Source organism: Megascapheus bottae, chromosome 3, assembly GCF_031878675.1.
Source record: "Megascapheus bottae isolate mThoBot1 chromosome 3, mThoBot2.hap1, whole genome shotgun sequence".
Taxonomy (NCBI): Eukaryota; Metazoa; Chordata; class Mammalia; order Rodentia; family Geomyidae; genus Megascapheus; species Megascapheus bottae.
Window position 1 is genome coordinate 35,324,400 of NC_143511.1, and position 22,904 is coordinate 35,347,303.

General features: G+C 47.8%; 2 protein-coding genes across 6 annotated transcripts in view; one reads left to right on the plus strand and one right to left on the minus strand.

Annotated features, from left to right (window-relative positions):
* The window catches only part of Rbak (RB associated KRAB zinc finger), a 132,732-nt gene that overhangs the window by 53,122 nt on the left and 56,706 nt on the right, over nucleotides 1-22,904 (minus strand). The gene's annotated exons all lie outside the window — the stretch shown is intronic.
* On the plus strand, nucleotides 15,798-21,245 carry LOC150065311 (uncharacterized). The gene is made up of 5 exons (XM_090329344.1): nucleotides 15,798-16,077; nucleotides 16,577-16,672; nucleotides 18,537-18,730; nucleotides 18,990-20,944; nucleotides 21,117-21,245. Exons 1-5 carry the CDS (start codon nucleotides 15,908-15,910, stop codon nucleotides 21,243-21,245), a joined length of 2,544 nt encoding a protein of 847 aa, XP_090185470.1. The 5' UTR covers nucleotides 15,798-15,907.

Here is a 22,904-nt window from a genome sequence, read left to right on the forward strand (position 1 = left end):
GTGTGAGCCACCAGTACCCAGAGTTCAAACCCCACTACCACCAGCAGCAGCAGCAGCAAAATACCTAAATAACGAAACTTAAAAGGGGAAAAAAACAAAACACCTAAGATAACAGAACTTAAAAAGGGGGAAATGTTGATTTGGGGCTCATAGTTGCTGATTCTGTCCTTGTGCTCTGGATCTCAAAGATGACAAAGTACAACACAGCTGGAGCACAAATGTCTTATCACTTCATGCTGGCATCAGATTTTAAGAAAGTCATTTGCCAAGTGCTGGTGGCTCACACCTGTAATTCTAGCTACTCAGGAGGCTGAAATCTGAAGATCATAGTTCAAAGCATTTCTTCCCAGCCATCTTGAGAATGTAAATGTAGGAAATGTAAGTTTGGATAAATATCCTGTTTCCTGTTTGTTTTCAATCTTGTAACCCCCATTTCAGTTGAGTTTGCAAGATCCTACCAGGTGATCATAATTATCTTTGTGATTGTCCTCTTCCCCCAACTGTAACATTTTTTTTAAATTTTAGGTTAACTTGAGATGAATTGTATGTAATATACAATGAAATAATGATGATTTTTATGTTTTAAGTAACAGTTGTGCAAATTCTTCTTGATTGTTGGATATTCTCTAAGCATTTTGTAGATCGTGCCAGAGGACATGGGATGAAGCCATAGCTGAGAAGACAGTGGAAAAGAAGGTGGAGGGAGGGAAGAGGTGGAGGCAGGGGGAGGCAAGCTGAGGGGGGATATGCAAGGCAAGTTGGATTTCTCTAAGACTATGGGGCAACAGCTGCCTCATATCCAGGCTTCAATACATTCAGTCCCATGCCATTCCAGAGAAAGTATTCCGTTTTCCTGGTTGACACCTTGATGACTGCCTTTCTGAGGCAGCCTGACTGTAAAGCAGCGTCTTTGGGGAAGACTAGCTACACTTGGCCTATTGTGGCTGTGTATCATTTGCTTCTCAGTATAGTCATTTTTGTTTTGTAGATTGAGTTTATGATATATTTAATTATAATCTACAAATAGAACTGTGTAAAATAAACCTAATCTGTGATTTCACTTTTTAAAATGTTGTGCCTTAATAATAGGGCATTGTATATTAATAAAGGAAAACAAAACCTTTTTTAATAGACGGGAAAATAGAAACTGTTACCATTGAAATTTTAAGTTCCTTTAATGTTGTTAATATTAAGATTTGTGGGGAATTCATTTACATTGAAATCAATATGAAATTATGTTTGCATAATCTAACATTTACAACTAAACATTTTTATAAGAACTGGCATCTTGATATATATGTCTGAAATGATACTCATCTTTTGATTGTTAATTTAATATGAAACCAGGATGGATGACATTTTTACAAATTTTACTTTCAAGTAAATCATTCGGTGTGCTAATTTCTGTCTCCCCTAGTCTTGTGGCCTCACTTTGATTAAAGAAGCAGCTGTACTCATGTAGCATATCAGTTTATTGGCATTCAAAAAGTAATATGTGTGTGTGTACATGTGTATGTGTGTACACGTCCCATAGCAAAACAGTTTATAAGAAGAAGAAGAAGAGGAAGAAGAGGAAGAAGAAGAAGAAGATTGGCTGTAAGTGCAGGAAGAACCAGTCTGTACTTTGGAATGAGGCTTTGGTTTTACAAGGTGCTGATTAAATTAATTTCAGGTCTTTGGAGGCTGGGAAGTACATGCATTCCAGCTTCTCACAGGCAAACCTTTTTTTTTCTTTTTAAATTGAGTGATGAATTTTGTGGAAAATAGATTTAAATGGTTTTCTTTGAAATAGTTTAAGCCAAACTTGTTATATGCTGTCTTTCTAAGAGTTTTCTACAGTATTAGAATTAATGTAATTGGTGTAAATTACAAAAGAAAAACTGTGATGTTTTATTAATGGTGTGTCCCATTAAAATTCATTTTAAGCTATTTAAAAAAAAAGCTGAACTAGAGCAGAGCATGGTGGTTCATACCTGTATTCCTAGCTACTCAGAGGCTGAGGTCTGAGGATCACAGTTCCAAGCCAGCCCAGGCACTAAAGAAGGTGAGATTCATCTCCATTTAATCACTAGAAAGCAAGAAGTGAAGTTGTGGCTCCAGGGTTAGGGAAGTAGCCTTGAGCTCAAGAGCTCTGAGACAACACCCAGGCCCAGAGGTAGGGTGGTAGCCTTGAGCTGAAGAGCTTAGGCACAGCACCCAGGCCTGGAGTTCAAGCCCTATGACTGCCCCCCCAAAAAAAGCTGGGGGCCAGGAGTGTAGCCTACTGGTAGAGTGCTTGCCCAGCATGCATGAAGCCCTAGGTTCGATTACCCGGTACCACATACACAGAAAAAGTCACAAGTAGTGCTGTAACACAAGTGGCAGTGCTGTAGCTCAACTGTCTAGGGACAGTGCCCAGGCCCTGAGTTAAAGCCCCAGATCTGCAAAATCAAACAAACAAACAAACAAAAATCCTGGACTAGAAGCATGATGCAAGTGTAGAGCACCAGCTGTGAGGAATCAAGCTTAGCAAAAGTATTGTGAGAAATATAAAATCTCCCCATAATGTGATAGTAACCAATAGCAACCACTCGAAAGTACTTTCACAACACAAACATAATCCAAAGTCTTAAAAGAATGGCCTTTAGAATAGTGCAAGTAGCTGCAGTTTATACAATGGGCTGGAAAAACAGCCAACAGGATGTGCAGTTTGAGTTGGTTCGAGTCAGTGAAACTGAACCTGAATAAGAGTGGGAAATTCCAGGAATAAAACAATAAAATATGGCCAGAGACAAGACATGCAGTCAACTGCCTGTTTAACCAAGTGGAAATTCAATAAACCCCTAGCTGAGTCTTACCTAATGTGATCATAATCAATCATTACTCTGTAACTATGCTTCTGCTTCTGTAACCTGCTTCAGCCACTCATAAATATCCCCCTCTCCCCAGCCTAGGTGTGCAAGTCTCCTAGGAGATCTTGTTGCCCCCGGGCGCCCGTGTCCCCAAATAAACCTCTTGCTGATTGCATCCGACTGCGTGGAGTCGTTGTTCCTTGGGAAGGGGGCTCCGTCTGGAAGACGCCCCGCTGAGTTGGGAGTCTAACATTTGGAGGCCCCAGCGAGATAGGAGACCCCCACCCAGGAACCACCGACCCACCTCCGGGAGGTAAGCTGGCCAGCAAATTTTTGTTGTTTTCTGTATGTCTTGTCTTATGTTAAGAGTATTTCTGGAATCTGTGACTCGGCCGTGTCAATCTGTATTTCTGGAATCTGTGATTCGGCCGTCTGTATCTGGCGGACCCGTGGAGGAGCTGACGAGCTCGTACTCCCGACCGCAGCCCCTGGGAGATATCCCTGGGGCATCTGGGGTCAGATTTCTGACCCATCCGGTTTCCCCTTTTGGGGCTTCGCCTCAGTCTGAGGACTCTTCAGTCCAGCTGATAAGGGAAACGTCTGGGTTTCTTCCAAACACCAGTTTACTTTCGGTTTTGGAAAGAAGCCGTATTGTGAAGTTTTTTGTCTGTTGTGTATTTTTGTTTCTTGTGTTAATTGTGACGGGACTGAAACTGACTACTAACATGGGACAGACTGTGACAACCCCTTTAAGTTTAACTTTACAGCCCTGGAAGGATGTGCGGACCGTGGCCAGCAATCTGTCAGTGGAAGTCCGCAAAGACAGATGGATGACTTTCTGAAGTGTGTTGCCCTTTGTGTCTGTTTAATTGTTGTGTTTATGGTGACAGGACTGGGACTGACTATTAAAATGGAACAGTCTGTGACTGCTACCATGCATGCCATCAAAATTTGGGGTACTTAAAGGTCTCTGCTTCTGTCTTGTTTTGTGAGGTGTTTTTTGTTGTCTGGTTTTGTTTTCAAAATTGGTACCAATCTTAAATATGGATCCTTGCAATCTTTGTGTGTGTATTCTGGGCAGTTGTAACAAGCCCTAGAAAAATAAATCACTGCTAAGTTGCCTTGTAAAAAGTTTTGTTTTGAACCTGGTTCTCACCTGCAAGAGTAAAATTGGCAAAACTCTCTCGACACAAACTTCCAGAAATTGAACGGCCGATATTAATTTTGCGCGCTTTAAGATCTTTGAATATGAATGTGTGAATAAGTGAATGAACATGTTCAAAATTAAATTATCAGCATGCTGTACAAAACAATGGATAAATTTATACTTGAAACAAAAAGGCAATTGGGTAAATCTAAGTCTAAACTTTAAGAAAATTATTAAGTTAAAATGTTTTACAATGTCTCAAAGGGTTATTGCATTGCTTTAAAGAGAAACTGGTAAAAAGTATTTTTCTAAAGTAGAAAAAAGTATTTTCTAAATAAAATTTGCATTAATAATTTGATATTGAAATGCACAGAGCTGTTTACATTGTGAACATTATATCCTGTTTAACCCAGAAGTATTAGGGAATTTAGAATCTATTTCCTTAAGTTAAAATTTGGAAATAAATATTAGGAATTAAAATGTAAATTTATTTATTAATGTCAGAAACTTTACCTATCTTTCAAAACTGTCTAAGCAATCGAATGCTAAGAGAAAGGATGGGAAAACTTAGAATAGTCCTATGTGACCATCTTTGGGGGTGAGAGGTGAACTGGCAAAGGTGCAGCTCTGGGTAAATAAGCTTGAATGAAGGCTGTTCACTTAACCTGGTCAGGTGGACTGAGATCCACATCTTCGCTCTTTTTCTTTGCAGACTGACATTGAAAATCTGATGGTAAAATCTGGATAATATAATTAATATTTTAAAAGGAATAAATATTTAAAAATTTATCTCTGTATAATTTGGGTTCATGCTACTGCATTGCAATTGGATGTATTCTAGAAAAAGAAGGAAACTAAGTCCAGATTTAGACTTTTGGTGCACTGATGATGTTTACAGTTCTTGCATTGAGGAAAAACTTATTTGAGTTTAAACTGTTGCTGGAGTTTTAGGCAGTAACCTAAACTGCAGGAAAAAAAAATGCCTCTGCAAAAAGGAAACCTGGAAACAAAGGGAGTTCCTTGGGCCCTTAAAGATTTTTCAAATGCACATAAAGGCTAAAGTGTTAATTGTTTAAGCAAATATCAGTAAAATTTTAAAGAACATTGGAAATGGGTTTCTGAACAAAGTTTGAAATTGAAATTATCCTAAATGTTTGTTTAAACAAGAAAAATTAGGACTACCAAAATGGTTGCTTAATTGCTATTTCAGCTTATTCTTGCAAGTTACTCTATAGCAATCTGCAGCAGGTCCATGGAGAAGGACAGCAGATCCTCATTCAGATGTAAATTTGGCCCTCACCAAGTTCCAGGTAAGGTCATGCTTAGAGACTATTTCTGAGTTGACCACCTTGTTGCTTCTAATTGGAGTAAAGTGGTCTTTGTAGGACTCACTGATCTGAAAGCCGCAGTTTTGAGCCAGCCCGGGCAAGGCAGGGTCCCTGTGAGACTGTGGTGTCTAATCTGTCAGAGTGCTATTGAGAGTTGCTTTGGAGCTCGAAGTGGCAGGGTGTTAGCCTTGAGCTGGAGACCTGAGAGACAGCACCCAGACCCTGAGTTCAAGTCCAGCAACCAACAAAGTGAAATGCCAATGGGACATTTATTCCTGTGTGGAGAGACCCTACTGGGACAATGAAGCATCCAAATGCAGTAAGCCACAGCTTGGATGGCAGAGGTGGTGTCAGATCCTAGAGTCATTTGTACTTGGCCATTCAAAGTTAATCAGAGCCGGGAGGTCATGGAATGGTTTGTAAGCATGCCTTACTAATGCCCATGCCTTTCATACCTGGGCAGGAACTTGTCAATCATCTGTGATAGAGGATGGTTTTAAATCCTAACTGAGTGAAGTTTGATTTGACACCAGCCACAAATTCAGGGTGGATGTGACGCTTGCGTCCCTATTATATGTTTAGATCTGGCAACTGAAGCATAGAGTGCAGGGATTAAGTTCCCCAGAAAATCAGGAAAATGCCTTTGCAAATAGGTGCTAAGTAAGCTACACTGTTGTAGCCAAAGAAAAAGTTTGTGCAGTTGTTAAATGCTTTACATGACCTCCAATTTGGAGTAGAATATATGTAATCTTGACAGCCTCTTGGTAAAATAGGCTAAGTTTTCAGGGTCCCTGGCTAGGTATAGAGACAACGCCCCTGAGTCAGCCTGAAGAAGTTATAGAAGATGGATCGTCGCCCATTAGTCCTCTTTAGATAAAGGGACCAAAAAGTTGTTTCTTAAAAATTAAGACAGCATAAGTTAGAGGCATGGAAAAAATAGTAGCAACAAATGTGCAAGAGTGGAGACTGCACTTGTGGGGAACGGCTACAGTTTCGAGTCTTCTGTGCCTGTCTAGAGAGTGCTAAGCCTTGTTCAATCTGGTTACTAAAAGTTGCCACCCTGGTATTACTTTGGATTCTCAATCCTATACTGTCTTAAAACCAACGGGTGCCAGCCTGCAAAAATGAGTGTGCTCGGGTAAAGCAACTAGAAAAGCATTGGGAGAATTCACCAGAGTCAGGCCTTAGGTTAAACTTCTTTAGAAATTTTGTAGGTGACCCAGCAGGAGGTGTGACATTCCATTGGAGCTGCTGTGCTGCCGGATTCAACCACCACCTCACAATTGTTTACTGAGAGGACTGGAACTAAACTCTTGGTGATGGGACCCGACCTGATTTGACAGACCACCCCCTTCAGGATGCTGAGCTCACCTGGTTCACGGATGGCAGTAGCCTTCTGGAAAATGGAGAGCGGAAGGCAGGGGCAGCTGTTACCACTGAGAATGAGGTAATTTGGGCTTCCCCCACTCCCATACACTCCAGAGGATATTGAGTGTCATAAGAAAATGGGGGCGGCCTATGACTCCAAACAAGGACAATGGACTTTTGATGGAAAAACAGTTTGGCCCAAAAAGTGGACTTTTAAAATGAAGACTCTCATAGAGCGGCAGGAAAACTTTGGCCACTTCTTGGGAAAGGAGGAGGCTTTGCAACAAGTGGCTGCCCAGTGCCCCCAGCGTGTGCTAGGGTGAATGCAGCACAAATATCTTCTAGTATTCATAAAAGCGGCTACCACCGACAACTCTGCCGATCAGACACCAGAATGGAAACTGCAACGCACTCCAAATCCTTTAAAGATAAGACTTTCTTGGATCTGAAGTACTTTTCTTAAAGGATGGTGATTTGTGTGCTGCTTTGAAAGAGGAATGCTGTTTTTATGCAGACCAGACAGGAATTGTCCGAGAAACTATGAGCAAACTTAGAGAAAGGCTATCAGAAAGAGAGAAAGAATTCCGCTCTCAGCAAGGATGGTTTGAAAACTGGTTTAATCAATCCCCCTGGTTTGCAACTCTGTTATCCACTATAGCAGGACCACTCATTATACTCATTCTAATTCTCACCTTGGGTCCCTGTATCCTAAATAGACTAGTCCAATTTGTAAAAGATCGATTGACTGTAGTACAAGCCTTAGTGCTCACTCAACAGTATCAGCAACTTAAGGAAAAAGAGACCACTCTCATTGAATGAAAGATTCCATTCAAGGAACCAGAAGAAAATGGGGGATGTGAGAAATATAAAATCTCCCCATAATGTAATAGCAACCAATAGCAACCACTCGAAAGTACTTTCACAACACAAACATAATCCAAAGTCTTAAAAGAATGGCCTTTCGAATAGTGCAAGTAGCTGCAGTTTATACAATGGGCTGGAAAAACAGCCAACAGGATGTGCAGTTTGAGTTGGTTCGAGTCAGTGAAACTGAACCTGAATAAGAGAGGGAAATTCCAGGAATAAAACAATAAAATATGGCCAGAGACAAGACATGCAGTCAACTGCCTGTTTAACCAAGTGGAAATTCAATAAACCCCTAGCTGAGTCTTACCTAATGTGATCATAATCAATCATTACTCTGTAACTATGCTTCTGCTTCTGTAACCTGCTTCAGCCACCCATAAATATCCCCCTCTCCCCAGCCTAGGTGCGCAAGTCTCCTAGGAGATCTTGTTGCCCCCGGGCGCCCGTGTCCCCAAATAAACCTCTTGCTGATTGCATCCGACTGCGTGGACTCGCTGTTCCTTGGGAAGGGGGCTCCGTCTGGAAGACGCCCCGCTGAGTCGGGAGTCTAACAGTATGAGGCACTGAGTTCAAGCTACAAAACAAGCACAAAACAGGAAGCTTTCAGATTTTACCATATAAGGTTATTTCTACAAAATTCTCAAGGCATTAATCAACAAAATCCTATTTTAAACGTAAGACATTGTGACCAAGCTGAGTTTCCTTGGGTTGGCTAAATATTGGGCAAGTCATTAATATGACGCAGCAAGTGAACAGAAATAAGGAAAATGGGTGGGATTGGAGGCATGCCACAGTTGGTAGCACCCCAGCCAATGAGAAAAAGCATCAGGTACAGAGTTTGAGTTCTGTGGCTTGACTCAGTGCTTAGGCACCATCCCTGAATTGAATTTGGATAAAGCTAGTATGACTTCTTTGTGTGTGTGTGTGTGTGTGTGTGTGTGTGTGTGTGTGTGTGTGTGTGATAGAGCTGGGTGCTATCTCACAGCGCTTCTGCCCTACCCCTTCAGCCCTAGCTCCACTTCCAATTTTCTAGAGATTAACTGGAGATAAGTGTCTCATGTTTTGCCTTGCCCGGGCTGGCTTTGAACCGCAATCTTCAGATCTCAGCCTCCTGTGTAGCTAGGAATACAGGCGTGAGCTACCTATTCCTGGCTTAACATTCCAGGGGTTTTTTGTTTGTTGGTTGGCTGGTTGGTTGGGGTTTGAACTTGGCCTGGGTGCCATCCCTGAGATCCTCAGCTCAAGGCTACCGCTTTACCCCTGGAGCCACTGCGCCACTTTCCCACTTTCTGTTTTCTTGTGATTAATTGGAGATAAGAGTCTCAGGGACTTTAGTGCCCAGGATGGCTTAGAACCCAGATTCTCAGATCTCAACTTCCAAGTAGCCAAGGATTATAGGCGTGAGCCACCACAGCCTGCTAATAACATTCCAGTTTTTAAAAGACCATGTAAATAAGGTTAATGGCTACTTCCTTGAGAAGAGGAAGTATGTACATGTGTCTGCCCAAAGTCAACATGTCGTTTACTGAGAAATTCTTCTTTCTTTTCTTTTCTTTTCTTTTTTTTTGTCAGTCATGGAGCTTGAACTCTGAGCCTGGGCATTGCACTGTTCCTGAGTTCTTCAGCACATAGGGTACTCCTTGAACCACAGCCCCACTCGCAGGTTTTTTTAGTGATTAATTGAAGATTCTTAGGATCTTTAGTGCCTGGGCTGGCTTTGAACTTTGATCCTCAGATCTCAGCTTTCTGAATATCTAGGATTACGGGAGGAATTCTAAAGGCTTTCTCACTTGGGTGAGGAATGATATACAAGTTTGCCACTCTACTATTCACTGAATTTATTCTAACATGCTAATTTCTTTTTTTTTTCATTGCATTGTAGTACCAAAAGACAAACACTTTCAGGTATATTTACACCTGCACACAAAAGTGGGGGAAGCAGGGGGGAGGGAGGAAGGGAGGGAGAGGGGAAGGGGGAAAAAGAATGTAGTAGGGAGGGAAGGAAGAAGACAGACAGACAGACAGACAGACAGACAGACAGACAGAGAAAAGGTGAGAGGGAGGGAGGGAGGGAGGGAGAAAGACATAGAGAACAGCCTGCTGTTGACCCTTTGAATGACTGGTGAGTTTCCTCTACATTGTTTCATTTTTGTTTCAGATACTGGCTTTTGGGAGAAACCACCTAAAAAGGCAAGGTCAACATTTGACTCACTTCTAGGTTGGACTAGAATCCATTTTGTTCTTTGTAATACTAAGTTTTTTCACACAGAGGGCTCCATTCCCAACCACAGTTTTGAACTGAAAGTGTAGGCAGCAGAATCCCCAACTGAGTAAACTCAAGAATCTGCCCAGCTTAGTTAGTGACACTAAGTCATTTCAAGAAAACTCTGGATAAATGTCCCCAATGAAAGTCCCTTTGGAGTTGGTTCCTGTGTGCCTATCTCTTTCTTGCTTCAGGCAATAAATATTTCTTTACTCTTTTTTTCTTTTGAATTGTATTTCTTTTTTATATATACATACTGGGGTTCAAACCCAGGATTTGCACTTGGTAGGCAAGTACATTGCCACTGCGCTACATCCAGCTCTTCTTTATTATTTCTGTTTGGTTATGACATTCTACAACGTTTTGCACCTGAGGGCAAACTCTATATGTTGGGTTGCAAAGTGATCCTCCTGTCTCCATCTCCCGAGGAGCTGGGACCACAGCCACATACCACTGCACCCTTTAAAAAGAACCCCTGGGTCCGGAAATTTGGCCTAGTGCTAGAGTGCTTACCTAGCATACACGAAGACCTGGGTTCAATTCTTCAGTACCACATACATAGAAAAAGCCAGAAGCGGGGCAGAGATTCAAGCAGTAGAGTGCTAGCCTTGAAAACGCTCCAAGGACAGTGCTCAGGCCCTGAGTTCAAGCCCCAGGACTGGCAATTAAGTAAAGAAATAAACCCATAGTGAGACACCATGCAAACTGTAGACCATAGCAAATTCTTCAGTTCTCCAACAATTAAAATACAAAGAGGAAGGGAGAGAAGACAGAAGTAAGACACATCAGATGGATCTATTCATCAAAAGAGAATTAACATTAATTACTTGGGCCTTGCATGGTGTTATGAGCATAAAGACATGAAGGTAGAACAGGGTAATGATGTGAAAATACTAACATAATAAATATGATGTGAAATACTAAAATAATGAATATGATATGAAAATACTAGATGAATATAATGTGAAAATACTAATATAATGAATATGATTAGAATGCAAAACAATGAGATGAAATATAGCTAAAATACTTAAAGAAGTATATTGTCCTTACCATCTTATATCTAAAGGGCATGTGGCCATAGGAGATAAAACCCCTAGAACAAGGCGCACAGCAGTTCTGATAGAAACGACCAGCACCCAGGCACACGGGATAGAGTAATTGTAAATGACTAAGAGTCCAGACACCTGGCCATAGGAGACAGAGTAAGACACAACCAATCTGAAAGACACTTTTCTGGGCCCTAACCAATCTAAATCAAGAAAGGAGATTGGGCCAGAGAGGAGCAGGGCCCAGGCTCAGTGCTGCATAGCAGATGCACAAAGGTGCGTGGGCAAAGGCACATGTTCTTATCTCCAATTAAGTATTTGAAAAAAGGCCACCATTAGTCTGTAGCTCAAGTGGTAGTCTTGAACATCAACAAGAACAAATATTCAGGGACAGCATCCACGCCAAGTATTGCTTGACACGTGCACAAAGGTGCATGCACAAGGTCATGCGCCCTTATCTCCAGTTCACTCTTTGAAATTGGCCAAAACGGATCTAGAGCTCAAGTGGTAGTCTAGAGCAACAACAAGAAAACATGTTTAGGGACAGCACTCAGGCCCACTCCTGTCCAGCTTTGTGCAAAGGCTCTTGCAGAAAGGTATGTGCTCTTATCTCCAATCAAGTATATGAAGAAGGCCACAATGGATCCGTACCTCAAGTGGTACTCTTGAACAACAAGAACAGACATTCAGCACAGTTCCCAGACCCCGTACTGCATATTGTACGCGCAAATGCGAACACACCAATGTGCGTGCACAAAGGTGCGGGCTCTTTTCTCCAATTAACTATCTGAAAAAGGCCAACATGGATCAGAAGCTCAAGGGCTAGTCTTGAAACACAGCAAGAAATTACATTCAGGGACAGCACCCAGACCCTCAACTGCCCGGGCTTTCTGTAAATGCTCTTGCAGAAATCTGTGTGCTCTTATCTCTAATTAAGTAGTTGAAGAAGGTCAAAATGCATAGAAAGCTCAAGGGGTAGACAAGAAGAACAAACACTTAGCAGAGTTCCCAGACCCTGTACCACAACAGCAATTATTTCCAGGTACCTGAAGGAACCCCTTTCTTGACTTCCCCCCCAAATCCATCCCCTATGGGCATTTCCCACCTTCATGACAAAGGAGTAGTTAAGGCTGGGGCTGTAAAAGCCCTGATAACAACTCAGATTACAAGAGCAGTTAAACCAGGTGGAGTTACCAGAATCCCCCCCCCACCCAACCCCCTTGACCTGCCAGGAAAATCCCTCCCTTTCCCCTGTCTTCAGAGCAGTGCTCCAGAAGCCCACCAAGATGATAGGTCCATTCAAACAGCAAAGGTGTCAGTGGTTGTCCCATCACTCAACTATGTTGAATTCCATTGGCCACCTGTGTGTGGCCCAGCCCAACCACATGGCCGGTGGTCTAGAAAAGTAGCCTGCAAGATTAGGCGGGGTCGCTCGCTCACTCACATCTTAGAGACGGCCCTGACCAGTCAGTAGGATTCTCCATGCTAGGCGCGGAATAAAACTCTGTAAACTTCTGCTGTCGTGTCAGACTCGTCCCTTTGATCATGGACCCTAATGTTGGGGGGCTGGACCCTAACATTACCCATTAGAAAAAGGCCAAATTGATCTGCAGTGGTAGTCTTGAACAACAACAAGAACAAATATTCAGGGACAGCACCCAGCACGAACACTGCAAGGCTGTTTGCAAAGGCGCGTATGTACTCTTATGTCCAATTAACTCTGTGAAAAAGGCCTTCATGGCGGGTGCCCAAAGGAGTATGCTCAAAGGCATGTGGGCAAATGCTTGCTTTTATCTCTAATTAAGTCTTTGAAAAAGGCCAAAATGGATCTGTAGATCAGGTGCTAGTCTTGACGGCACCTGAGCCCAGCACCGCTATGGCATGCACAAAAGCAGGTGCGGATAGGCACACGGGCAAAGGTGCGGGCTCGTCCCTCAAATTCACTGTTTCAAAAAGGCCAAAATGAATGGGCAGCCAAATGGAGAACGAGAGACAGGCAAAGGAACAAATCATGGGTTTGAGGAGTACAAGGAAAATGTACATGGGAGTCAACGTGCAGTTGTCTTTCCTCTGATGTCAAGACCCACACGGGTGCTTGGATTCAATGATGAGCACTGATTGTCCGTGGTGTGTCGTGAACTCTTTGTTAGCTTCTTGCAATTTTCTCCTGTGTCACAGTGGCATGTGATTTCATCTTGCCAGAAAATAACTCAGAGCCCTGGGGAGGCTAAGGAATGTGAAAGAGAAACGAGGATGTGGGCAGGAGTACACTCTACACTTAGGTGACAGGACACTCGTGGACAGACGTTAAGTGGGGAGCATTAGAGTCAGGAGTAGAGGCACAGCTCATTGTGTGCTTGGGGTTCGAGAAATCTAGAATCGGAGAAGCGTGAGTGACAAGGAGAACAGCAAGAGGCTGTTGAAGGTCCCAAGGCCACAGCTCACTGTCCTTTTGTCCTGACAAAAGGATCTTCCCCAAATTGTTGAACATCATGCCGCAAACCAGCTCCAGGCCCGCGAAGCCAGCCTGTCTGAAATTGACCAAGCGTTCCTGCTCATACACACCCAGGCCCCATCAGCCAGAAGACTGCCTTGTGAAGGCCTCATGGCCCTGGGGACTGAGGATGTGACCAAGTAGGCCACACTGCAGATTTTCCTGAGCTGCCTCACCAGTCAATGGCATCAACCTAGACCTTCAGCTGGGTCCTGTGGGCCACTGGTGAACAGAGGCACCTTCTGAGGCAAGGGAACTGTTCAAGTCACTGAAGTTAGGGCAGGACCCACACCCTCCATCCGGGAAGGATGGCAGCACCCTCCGCTGGACTTCTCAGACTCTCAGTTTCCTGGCTTAGATATGGGCTCAGGGAGAGCCCTCATTGCTCATGATGAGTGTGGGGCATGTGGTAAAGCAGGGAGGAGTGGAGGCTCAGAAGTGTGGGCCCAGCTTGTGTCCTGGCCGATGAGTGAAGCAGAAGGGGGATGATCTCTGCTCTGCACACACAGGCACACACATCTCTCAGACTCATTAGTGCTGAAAAAGAGGGGTGGCCCCTAAGCTCTCAGGCACAGCATTCTTGAGTGTCAAAGAAAGCAGAAGTAGGTGTCCAATGCTGTCTACACAGTGTATAAATGGAGCTTGGCTCTGTTCCTGTGTGCTTGACATCTAGGCTACCCTGACACTGCCTCCATGCAAGAGGCCCATGTCCTGTGCATGGACAAGGAGGAGGCCCCCCATCCAGTCACCACACCTAAGATCTCTCTTGGAGTTACAACCACTGCCAAGGAAGTAATGGAGGCGGGAAAGAAATCCAAGAAGGAACCACGAGCTCTCTGTCCAGCTAGGAGTCAGGGTAGATGAAGACAGCTTGGATGTGGTCGGTCAAGATAGGACACAGGGTCTGGGGATGGCGGGAGCTGCCCATATGGCAACGCAGCCTTTTTCTCAGCCACCCCGATACAGAACCACACAAAGAGCAAGTGCAATCACCTGTGTTCCCACACTGGGGCATGCCGTAACCAGGCCTCAACTTTCCTGGCTGGAGGAGGCACTCATGGTGGCACTGATAGTACTGAGACAGAAAGGGGGACAATGAGAGTGACCCGCTTTGCTGAATCTCAGTCCTATTATTTCCTTTAGTCTCTTTTCTCTTCTTTCTCTTATCTGTTGGATGGCATTGGTGCATCTTTAAACCAGAGTCTGGCCCAGGGGACAGCCATGACTGTGTCAGATGAGTCATTAGGAGTTGTGAGGGGAGGCCGCCTAGAAGAAGAGAGCAACATGGAATGCACAGAGTCACCCCAAATCACAAGTTCAATCTACTAGGTAATGGAGCTCCCACACTGGGATTCACTTTTCCGAAGTCAGGTGCTGTGGTCAGGCTAGGTCCAGGGGAGGGCTTTTCAGAATTGGGCACCTATAGGCTCCAGTGAGTCTGACCCCTAGCTCCATGGCTGTCTACAGAAAGGACATAGAGGGCTCGGTTCTGTGGGTCGTGGGAGGGCTGGGGCAGGTTCTAGGACCCAGGGCACGATCTCTGAGGCTCAGTTACCTGCATCTATCTGTGGAGCAGAGGAGCACGTGGTCAACCATCAAGTAGCATTTTCTGAACCCTTCTGCAGGACTAGAAGAGTTGGTGGAGTTGCATTTGTTTCAGTGCATCTGATCTCCTAGCAAGTGTTCCCTATCAAGGCAGTCCCTCAGAGATGTGTGTCACTTTCTGACTTTGGTGAGACAAGGAATCAGGATGTTGAATCCCTGAGAGTTCTGGGAGTCTTTGGAGTGGTGAGAGTCATCCTCTCCTATCCAGGGTCACATCTGGATAGGGCAAGGCTGTGTGCTTAAGACCCCACCTTGATAGATCCCCTTCAGCCAGAGCCTCTGACCTAGCTCTATGAGGGGCCACTGGTCCAGGGGCTTTGGGTCACAATGGCCAGTGGTCGGCCTGGGCAAGGCAGAAAAAGGCCTGAACAGGGCACCTTGCAAAGCTTGGGTCATAATCAAGGGCTCAAGGGAAGAGCTGTGCAGAGGTGACATCACAATGGCTCAGAGGACTCAGAACCCCGGGGTCCTCCCAGGAATTCACAGTCCACACAAGCCTCGGAGAGTGCACTTGTGTGGATCGTGTCCATTGCAAAGATGTTTCGTTGTTGCTGGCAAAGTGGTCGAGGCTCAGGCCTGAGTGATGGGCGGAGAGGGTTCCTGGGGCGCCTGTGTCCATGCTTTGTGCGCCCTGGCCTCCGCCACCGACGCCTCTGGAGATTTTTCCGGAGGAATTCTAGGGTAACATGGGACAGACCAGGGCAGGAAATGGCTAGGACACCCTCCACCCTCATCTCCCTGTGCATCACCACTTTTCCTTCCCACGTGTGTGGAGGGGGGGCAGGGGTGTGTGTGGGGGTGTGTCCCTGTGAGTGTCCCTGTGTGTGTTGCTGTGAGTGGTCAAATGTTTGCAGTTATTTGTGTGTGTCCATGAATGTTCCTGTAGTGTTGCACATGGCACTTGAACTGTCCCTGTGTGGTTCTCCTCCAGACTGAAGGGGACTTGTCCCCAGGCATGCCCGATGCCTGCGGGTCAGAGTTCCCCACGGCAGGCACACTGCAGGAGCAGGTGGACCACCTGGTGCTTGCCCAGCTGCTCGACAACTCCACCTTCATCCACACCTTCTTCAACAGCTACAGAAGGTGTGCAGACACCCTTCAGGTCCTGGACCTGCTGTTTACAAGGTGAGTGCCAATTCCAATAGCACAGGATTCCTGAGCTGCAGTGGAAGCCTTGGCAGTGGAGCCTGCAACGTGGGCTGCTCACACAGACTTCCTCTTTGGCACTTGCCACTGCCTGGGGATCAAAGCAGGGAAGTCCTCGGCTACACTGGCACAGGCACACATGCTGCACTGTCCTGTCTAGGCCTGCAGGCTCTCCTCTCGGGCTATGTATCTCTGAGACCTCCAACAAAGCACTGTCTCTCTTCAACAAGAAGGCAACCCGTTTTCTCTGCATGACCTCGTCCACCTAGATAGAGACAGAGCAGGGCTGGCTGGGGCAAGTGCCAAGGCACTGTACTCCTAAGCTCATCACCCAGGGGCTACTGTCTTCATGCATGGCACCAATGGGAAGTAGTGCTCATGGAGGGCCAATATGCAGGCAATGTGCTTGGTGGTACAAGAAGGGCAGACATGGACTGGCTGACCTGGGCTAGCCAGTGATGCTTCAAATCCTCAACAGGTTCAGGACTTTGGAAGCCCCCATGGGCTCCTCTGGACAGACTGACATCCTCCCACATTCCAGCGAGGATGTCATCCCTCGAAACAAGCTCTACAAGTGAGTGAGTGGGATTCGATCTCCAGCTAGGGCATGCTCCACATTGGAGAAAAATCCATGGGTGTGTGTGTGTGTGTGTATGTGTGTGTTACTCTCGTGCTCATCTTTATGTGTGTCTGCATGGTTGCGAGTGTGTGCTTGATTTCGAGTGTGAAGGTCTGCGCCTGCGTGTGGGCACACTCGCACACACTCCTCTGTGTGTGTGTGTGTTGGAGTTGGGGCTGTGAGTGAGACACAGCCCAATCAGGAGCTCTGAGCACCTATGATTATCAAGGGAGTCATGGGATCTGGGCATCCTCGGCAGCAGAGGGAAAACCCCATGCCGGGGCCAACCGGCAGCAAACCAGGGTTCGCAGATTGGGGTTCCTGAAATAGGGGACAAGGACCAGGAAGAAAAAGAAGAGAGACAGACACACCGGGTCCGGGATGTCCGCAGTCCAGGCAAAAACTGCCGAGACTGCCGCGTTTATATTCCACTCCCCCTTCTTCCCTTCTCCTGACCCAGGGAACCTCCAGGTGTTACATTCATATGGTAATTCTCAGGTCATTTACATAGAATAGGGCCAGAAAGCAATAAGACAATATAGCCATCTTCTGATGCATGTCAAGGTACAGTTTGATTCCACTCTGGCTCCCAACAACCCCAGGCAAGGGCTACTCATATGAGGACCACTAGAGGCTGGGTCCACGGCTGAGCTCCAGGAGAAGGCATGCTCCCCACACACCTTACCAAGCAGGTTTGCTCAACTCACCATGAGCTCCAAAAAAGGCCAAGACACATCTTTGCTTGGTCAGCGGGCCTGACATGCTGCTAGGGGTGTGAGGGAGAGCTCAGCGCCACGCTCAAGGGTTGTTAGACTCCCGACTCAGCGGGACGTCTTCCAGACGGAGCCCCCTTCCCAAGGAACAGCGAGTCCACGCAGTCGGATGCAAACAGCAAGAGGTTTATTTGGGAACACGGGCGCCCGGGGCAACAAGATCTCCTAGGAGACTTGCGCACCTAGGCTGGGGAGAGGGGGATATTTATGGGTGGCTGAAGCAGGTTACAGAAGCAGAAGCATAGTTACAGGGTGATGATTGGTTATAATCACATTAGGTAAGACTCAGCTAGGGGTTTATTGGATTTTCCACTTGGTTAAACAGGCAGTTGACTGCATGTCTTGTTCCTGGCCATATTTTATTGTTTTATTCCTGGAATTTCCTCCTCTTATTCAGGTTCATAAGGTATACAGTTTCACTGACTCGAATCAACTCAAACCACAATTATTCAATCATCCTGTTGGCTGTTTTCCAGCCCATTGTATAAACTGCAGCTACTTGCACTATTCTAAAGGCCATTCTTTTAAGACTTTGGATTTCTTAGTATCACCTCTATAATCAAATAAATTGGAAGATGTTTGTGTTGTGAAGGTGATTTAGAGTGGTTACTATTGGTTACTATTACATTATGGGGAGATTTTATATTTCTCAGGGTTTTCTGGAAGGGAGACAGCCCTGGTGAGCATGCTAGGAAATGAGGCAGCAGAGCTCCTGAGGACGTGTGTCAGACCCCTCTACATATCAGGCCGGATAGCAAGCCATCTTACAGTCTAGCATGGAGAGAGTGGCCCAGGGCGGAGAGGAGGAAGGCACTGGAAAGAGCAGAAGGGGCCAGAACTGCTCCCAGCATTTGGTCTTGGATCCCTCCTTGGAGTTTCTCTGCCGGCCTAGCTTAGGTTGGCTGGCCAGGGGTGGCACAGCTCAAAGGTGCCCCTGTTGGGATGTGCTGCTCTCTGAAAGGGCAGCCAACATCACAGGGGTGTGAGGATGACCCGGGAGGGGCTGGCCTTCATTCACACTCTGCTTCCCACCCATTCGCCTCCAGGGCCATCTCCTGCCTCCTGAGCACCTGGCTGGACTACCACCCGCAGGACTTCTTGGCACCATCGCAGCATGCCTGCCTGCAGCGCCTGCGCGCACACCTGAGGCTCTACATGTGTGGCTCTGACCTGGAGCGCCGGGTCTCCCACATCCTCCCACAGTTGGGGATCCGGGAGCCCAGCCAGGCAGAGGCTATGGGTGCGCGGCCTGGGCCTGACCCACAGCCTGGGAAGGGGTGGAGGTCGCAGGGCACCACTGGCTGGTGGAGACCCCGGAAGTAGCCATGGGCTGGGAGCAAGAGAAGCCTGAAGCCTAGCGTGGGTGCTGGCTGCTTGAGCAATAGGCTAGGTGGAAGTTCCCAGGCGGGCAAAGCTCAGGGAGGAGGGGGTGGTGGCGCTTCTCCAAGAGTCCCAAGCAAGCAGGCACGGAGAAGCTCTTGTGTCGTCCTGTTCTGCAGCTCCAGCAGCAGCCCCGCTGGCCGATGATGTCATACCATCTTGGGATCTGGACTCCCGGCCACCAGGGAATGCGTGCCCCAGCCCAGTGGGAGGAGCACCAGCAGGAGCCCAAGCAGAGGCCACTTCAACCTGCAAGATGGCCTGCAGGCCTGCGGGAGCAAAACCATCCTGTCAAGAGGAAGGGCCATGTGCCGGGCCAGCTCTGCTGCCCAGTCCTGAAGGGGCAAGAGCAGCCAGTGCTCAAGTGCCTCCAGCTCCCACTTTGGCTTTGGCACCCTGTGCCAAGGGAGCTGCGCTGCCCAGTGCTGAGCTGGAGCCCTCTTGGCCCTTGGCTCCGGAGCCAACTGGGGCAGGAGAGCCAGTGCCAGGTGGGGAGATGGAGCCATGCTCCAGCTTTCCTCCTCCTCTGCTCAGCAGCCAGGAAGAAGAAGCAGACGCCATTGCTGAGGAAGAGCCAGTAGACCCCTTGGCTGTGCTTCCAGGTCTTGAACAAGCAGTGTTCTGTGCTCAGCTGCAGTGGCTTCTGAGCTTGGCCCTGCTGCTCTGTGCCGTGGGAGCCCCAGCTGGGCTGCTCTCGCTGCTGGGAGCACTGACTCTGCTGCTCTGTGCCAGGACAGCACTAGGCTCTTGTGTCCAACCAGAGCCACACTCCAGCAGAGCTTCGGGGGGTGGTGCTGCTGGAGCAGCTGCCTGGAGTGCTGAGCGGGAGCCAGGTGCCAGCTGGGCTCCAGGTCTCAGCCCCAGACGACTAGCCATCGGTGCAGGGCTGCTAGTGTTTCTCATGCCAGCTCTGCTGCTGTTGCTCTTAGGAGGACCCACTGCGGTGCTTTCACTTCTAGGACTACTGACTCTGTTGCTCCGTGCAGTGAGAGCCTTGGGCTCCTGGGCCACATCCGTCCCATCTGCCTCCGTGGCTGCGGAGCACGGGGCTCAGGGAGCATCAGACTGGGGTACTGACAAGGAGCTGGCTTCTACCGGGGCCCCGGTCCCCGACCCCCGAGGACCAGCCTCCAGTGCAGACCTGGAGGTCTTTGTGACCGTCAGCATCTTCTTCTACCTGCTAGGAGCACCCTGGGTCGTGCTCTTTCTTGTTGTAGCACCGACGGTGGGGCTCTGTGTTGTGAGAGCTACAGCAGCTGTGGCACCATCACAGGCCTCTGCCAGCTTGCGAGTGATGCTCAGTGCTGATGGAGCAGCCGCCTCCAGGGCTGCCACGGAGCCACCTGTCAGCTCGGCTCCACCTCTCACTTCTGGAGAAACAGCCTCCGATGAGCAGCCACATGTCATTCTGCCCTTGGCTGCTATGCTATCTCTGGCCCAGACACCGGCTCTGGCCCTCTGTGTGGGAGCAGCACTCTTTGGGGTGCTCTATCTCTGGCGAGCGCCAGCCTCCAAATCCACATCATGGAGTGCTGCCATGGAGCCAGGCTCCACCAGGGCTTTGGAGCTCAGGCCAGGGGACACAGCAGAATGCAGGGGTGACGGGGAGTCGAGTTGCAGCTTGCCCCCGGTGCTCCTTCTCCAGGACGCACGGGCATCCCTTGTGGAGATGGAGACGTCTCGCCTCTCGGCTGTGCTGCTCCAGGCTGAGGAGGCAGCAGTCTCCACGGCCGCCATGGAGACACCACACACCTTGGCTCTGCCTCTGAGTGCGCAGGGCACACTGGCTCCTGGGACTGAGCCAGAGCCTCCTGCCAACGTGGCTCTGATGCCCAGGGAAGAGAGGGCAGCTGCCAGCCTTCCTCACCTGCAGGCCTATTCCACCCTGGCCGTGGTGATGGACAAGGCTCCCTCTGCTTCTGGGGAATCTGAGCCGAAGGACACATCACTTCCTGCCCAAGAAGCTTGCCATCTTCCTAGTGCCACCAGACAGGGTGGGCGCAGCCAAGAGTTGCCTCCTGCCTTGGCTGACCTTCCTCACCGTGTGTCAAAGCAGCTCATGGCAATGGATGTGGTGAGGGGCTGGGCTGGGTTGGAAGTAGTGGAGGCGGGCTTCCCATCCCCAATGCCACCCTGTTTCCTTGCCCCGGCACCCGTGCATTCTTGCCCCAGCTTGAGCCCTACCATATCTAGCCATTCCTCAAGTGCAATCTCTCAAGATGACCTGACACCCACTCCACTCCCAGGAACTTTGCGTGATCAAGCTCGAGGGGCAGAAAGTCAGGCAGCCAGGACTTTGGGTCACCCTCTTGTGTGAGGAGCCCAGAGCAGCCCCAGCTCTTAGTACGCACACCCCTGACATGAAGGGCACCTGATGAGCAGAAGAGTCAGCAGTAGAGGCACGGCTAGTTGAGTGCTTGGGGCTCCCTGCACGCAGGGCCACATCAGGCCACGGTTGAGCTTCGGCCTAAGATCTCTCTTCGAGTTACAATCATAGCCAAGGAAGAAACGGAGGCAGGAAAGAAAACCAGGAAGGAACCAAGAGCAATGTGTCCAGGTAGGACTCCAGGATAAATGAAGGCAGCTTGGATGAGGTCTGTCATTACAGGACACAGGGTCTGAGGATGGCCTGAGCTGCCCATGTGGCAACACAGCCTTTTTCTCAGCCACCCCGATACAGAAACACACACAGAGCAAGTGCAATCAGCTGTGCTCCCACACTGGGGCATGCCGTAGCCAGGCCTCAACTTACTTGGCTTGAGAAGGCACTCATGGTGGCACTGATAGTACTGAGACAGAAAGGGGGACAATGAGAGTGACCCGCTTCGCTGAATCTCAGTCCTATTATTTCCTTTAGTCTCTTTTCTCTTTTCTGTTGGATGGAATTGGTGCATCTTTAAACCAGAGTGCAGTCCAGGGGACAGCCATGACTGTGTCAGATGGGTCATTAGGAGTTGTGAGTGGAGGCCAGCAGGAAGGAGACAGGAATCTGGAGGGCACAGAGTCACCCCAAATCACAAGTAAAATCCCTTTTTATTTTTTATTTTTGGCCAGTCCTAGGCTTGCACTGAGCCCTGTCCTTTCATTCTTTTTCTCAAGGTTGAGATCTACCACTTGAGCCTCAGCACCATTTTTGGCTTTTTTCTATGTATGTAGTACCGAGGAATCGAACCCGGGTCTTTGTGCATGCTAGGCAAACACTCTACCACTAGACCAAACTCCCAGCCCCTCAAGTTCAATCTTCTGGGTAATGGAGCGCTCACACTGGGATTCACTGTTCAGAAATCAGGTGCAGTGTTTGGCTAGGTCCAAGGGAGGGCCCCTCAGAACTGGGCACCTAGAGGCTCCAGTGATTATGACCCTTAGCTCCACGGTTGTCTATAGAAAGGACATATAGGGCTCAATTCTGTGGGTTGTGGGAAGGCATGGACAGGACGTAGGCCCCAGAGCATGTTCTGTGAGGCATGTTCTCAGTCATCTGCATCACTCTCTGGAGCAGAGGAGCACGTGGTCAACAACCAAGTAGCATTTTCTGAACACTTCTACAGGACTAGAAGAGTTGGTGGAGTTACATTTGTTTCCATGTCCACATCTCCTAGCAAGTGTCCCCTGTCAAGGCAGTCCTTCAGAGATGTGTGTCACTTTCTGACTTTGGTGAGACAAGGAATCAGGAGGCTGAAACCCTGAGAGTTCTGGGAGTCTTTGGAGTGGTAAGAGTCACCCTCTCCAATCCAGGCTCACATCTGGATAGGGAAACGCAGTGTGCTTAAGACCCCACCTTGATAGATGTCCCTCATCCAGGAGCCTCTGCACCTAGCTCTACCAGGGGACAGGGGCTTTGTGTCACAATGCAAAGACAAGTGTGTGCAAATGTCCAAGGTCTTATCTCCACTTAACTCTTAGTTTTTTGTTTTTGTTTTTTTTTGCCAGTCCTGGGCTTGAGCTCAGGGCCTGAGCACTGTCCTTGGTTTTTTCTCAAGGCTAGAGCTCTACCACTTGAGCCTCAGCACCACTTCCAGCTTTTTTCTATGTAT

Bases quoted from the DNA above. Each gene is read 5' to 3' on its own strand.
- LOC150065311 (XM_090329344.1), top strand. From the start codon at position 15,908: ATGCCCGATGCCTGCGGGTCAGAGTTCCCCACGGCAGGCACACTGCAG. The intron at 16,078-16,576 runs GTGAGTGCCAAT...AATCCTCAACAG, and splicing joins CTGGACCTGCTGTTTACAAG to GTTCAGGACTTTGGAAGCCC. The intron at 16,673-18,536 runs GTGAGTGAGTGG...ATTCGCCTCCAG, and splicing joins CCTCGAAACAAGCTCTACAA to GGCCATCTCCTGCCTCCTGA.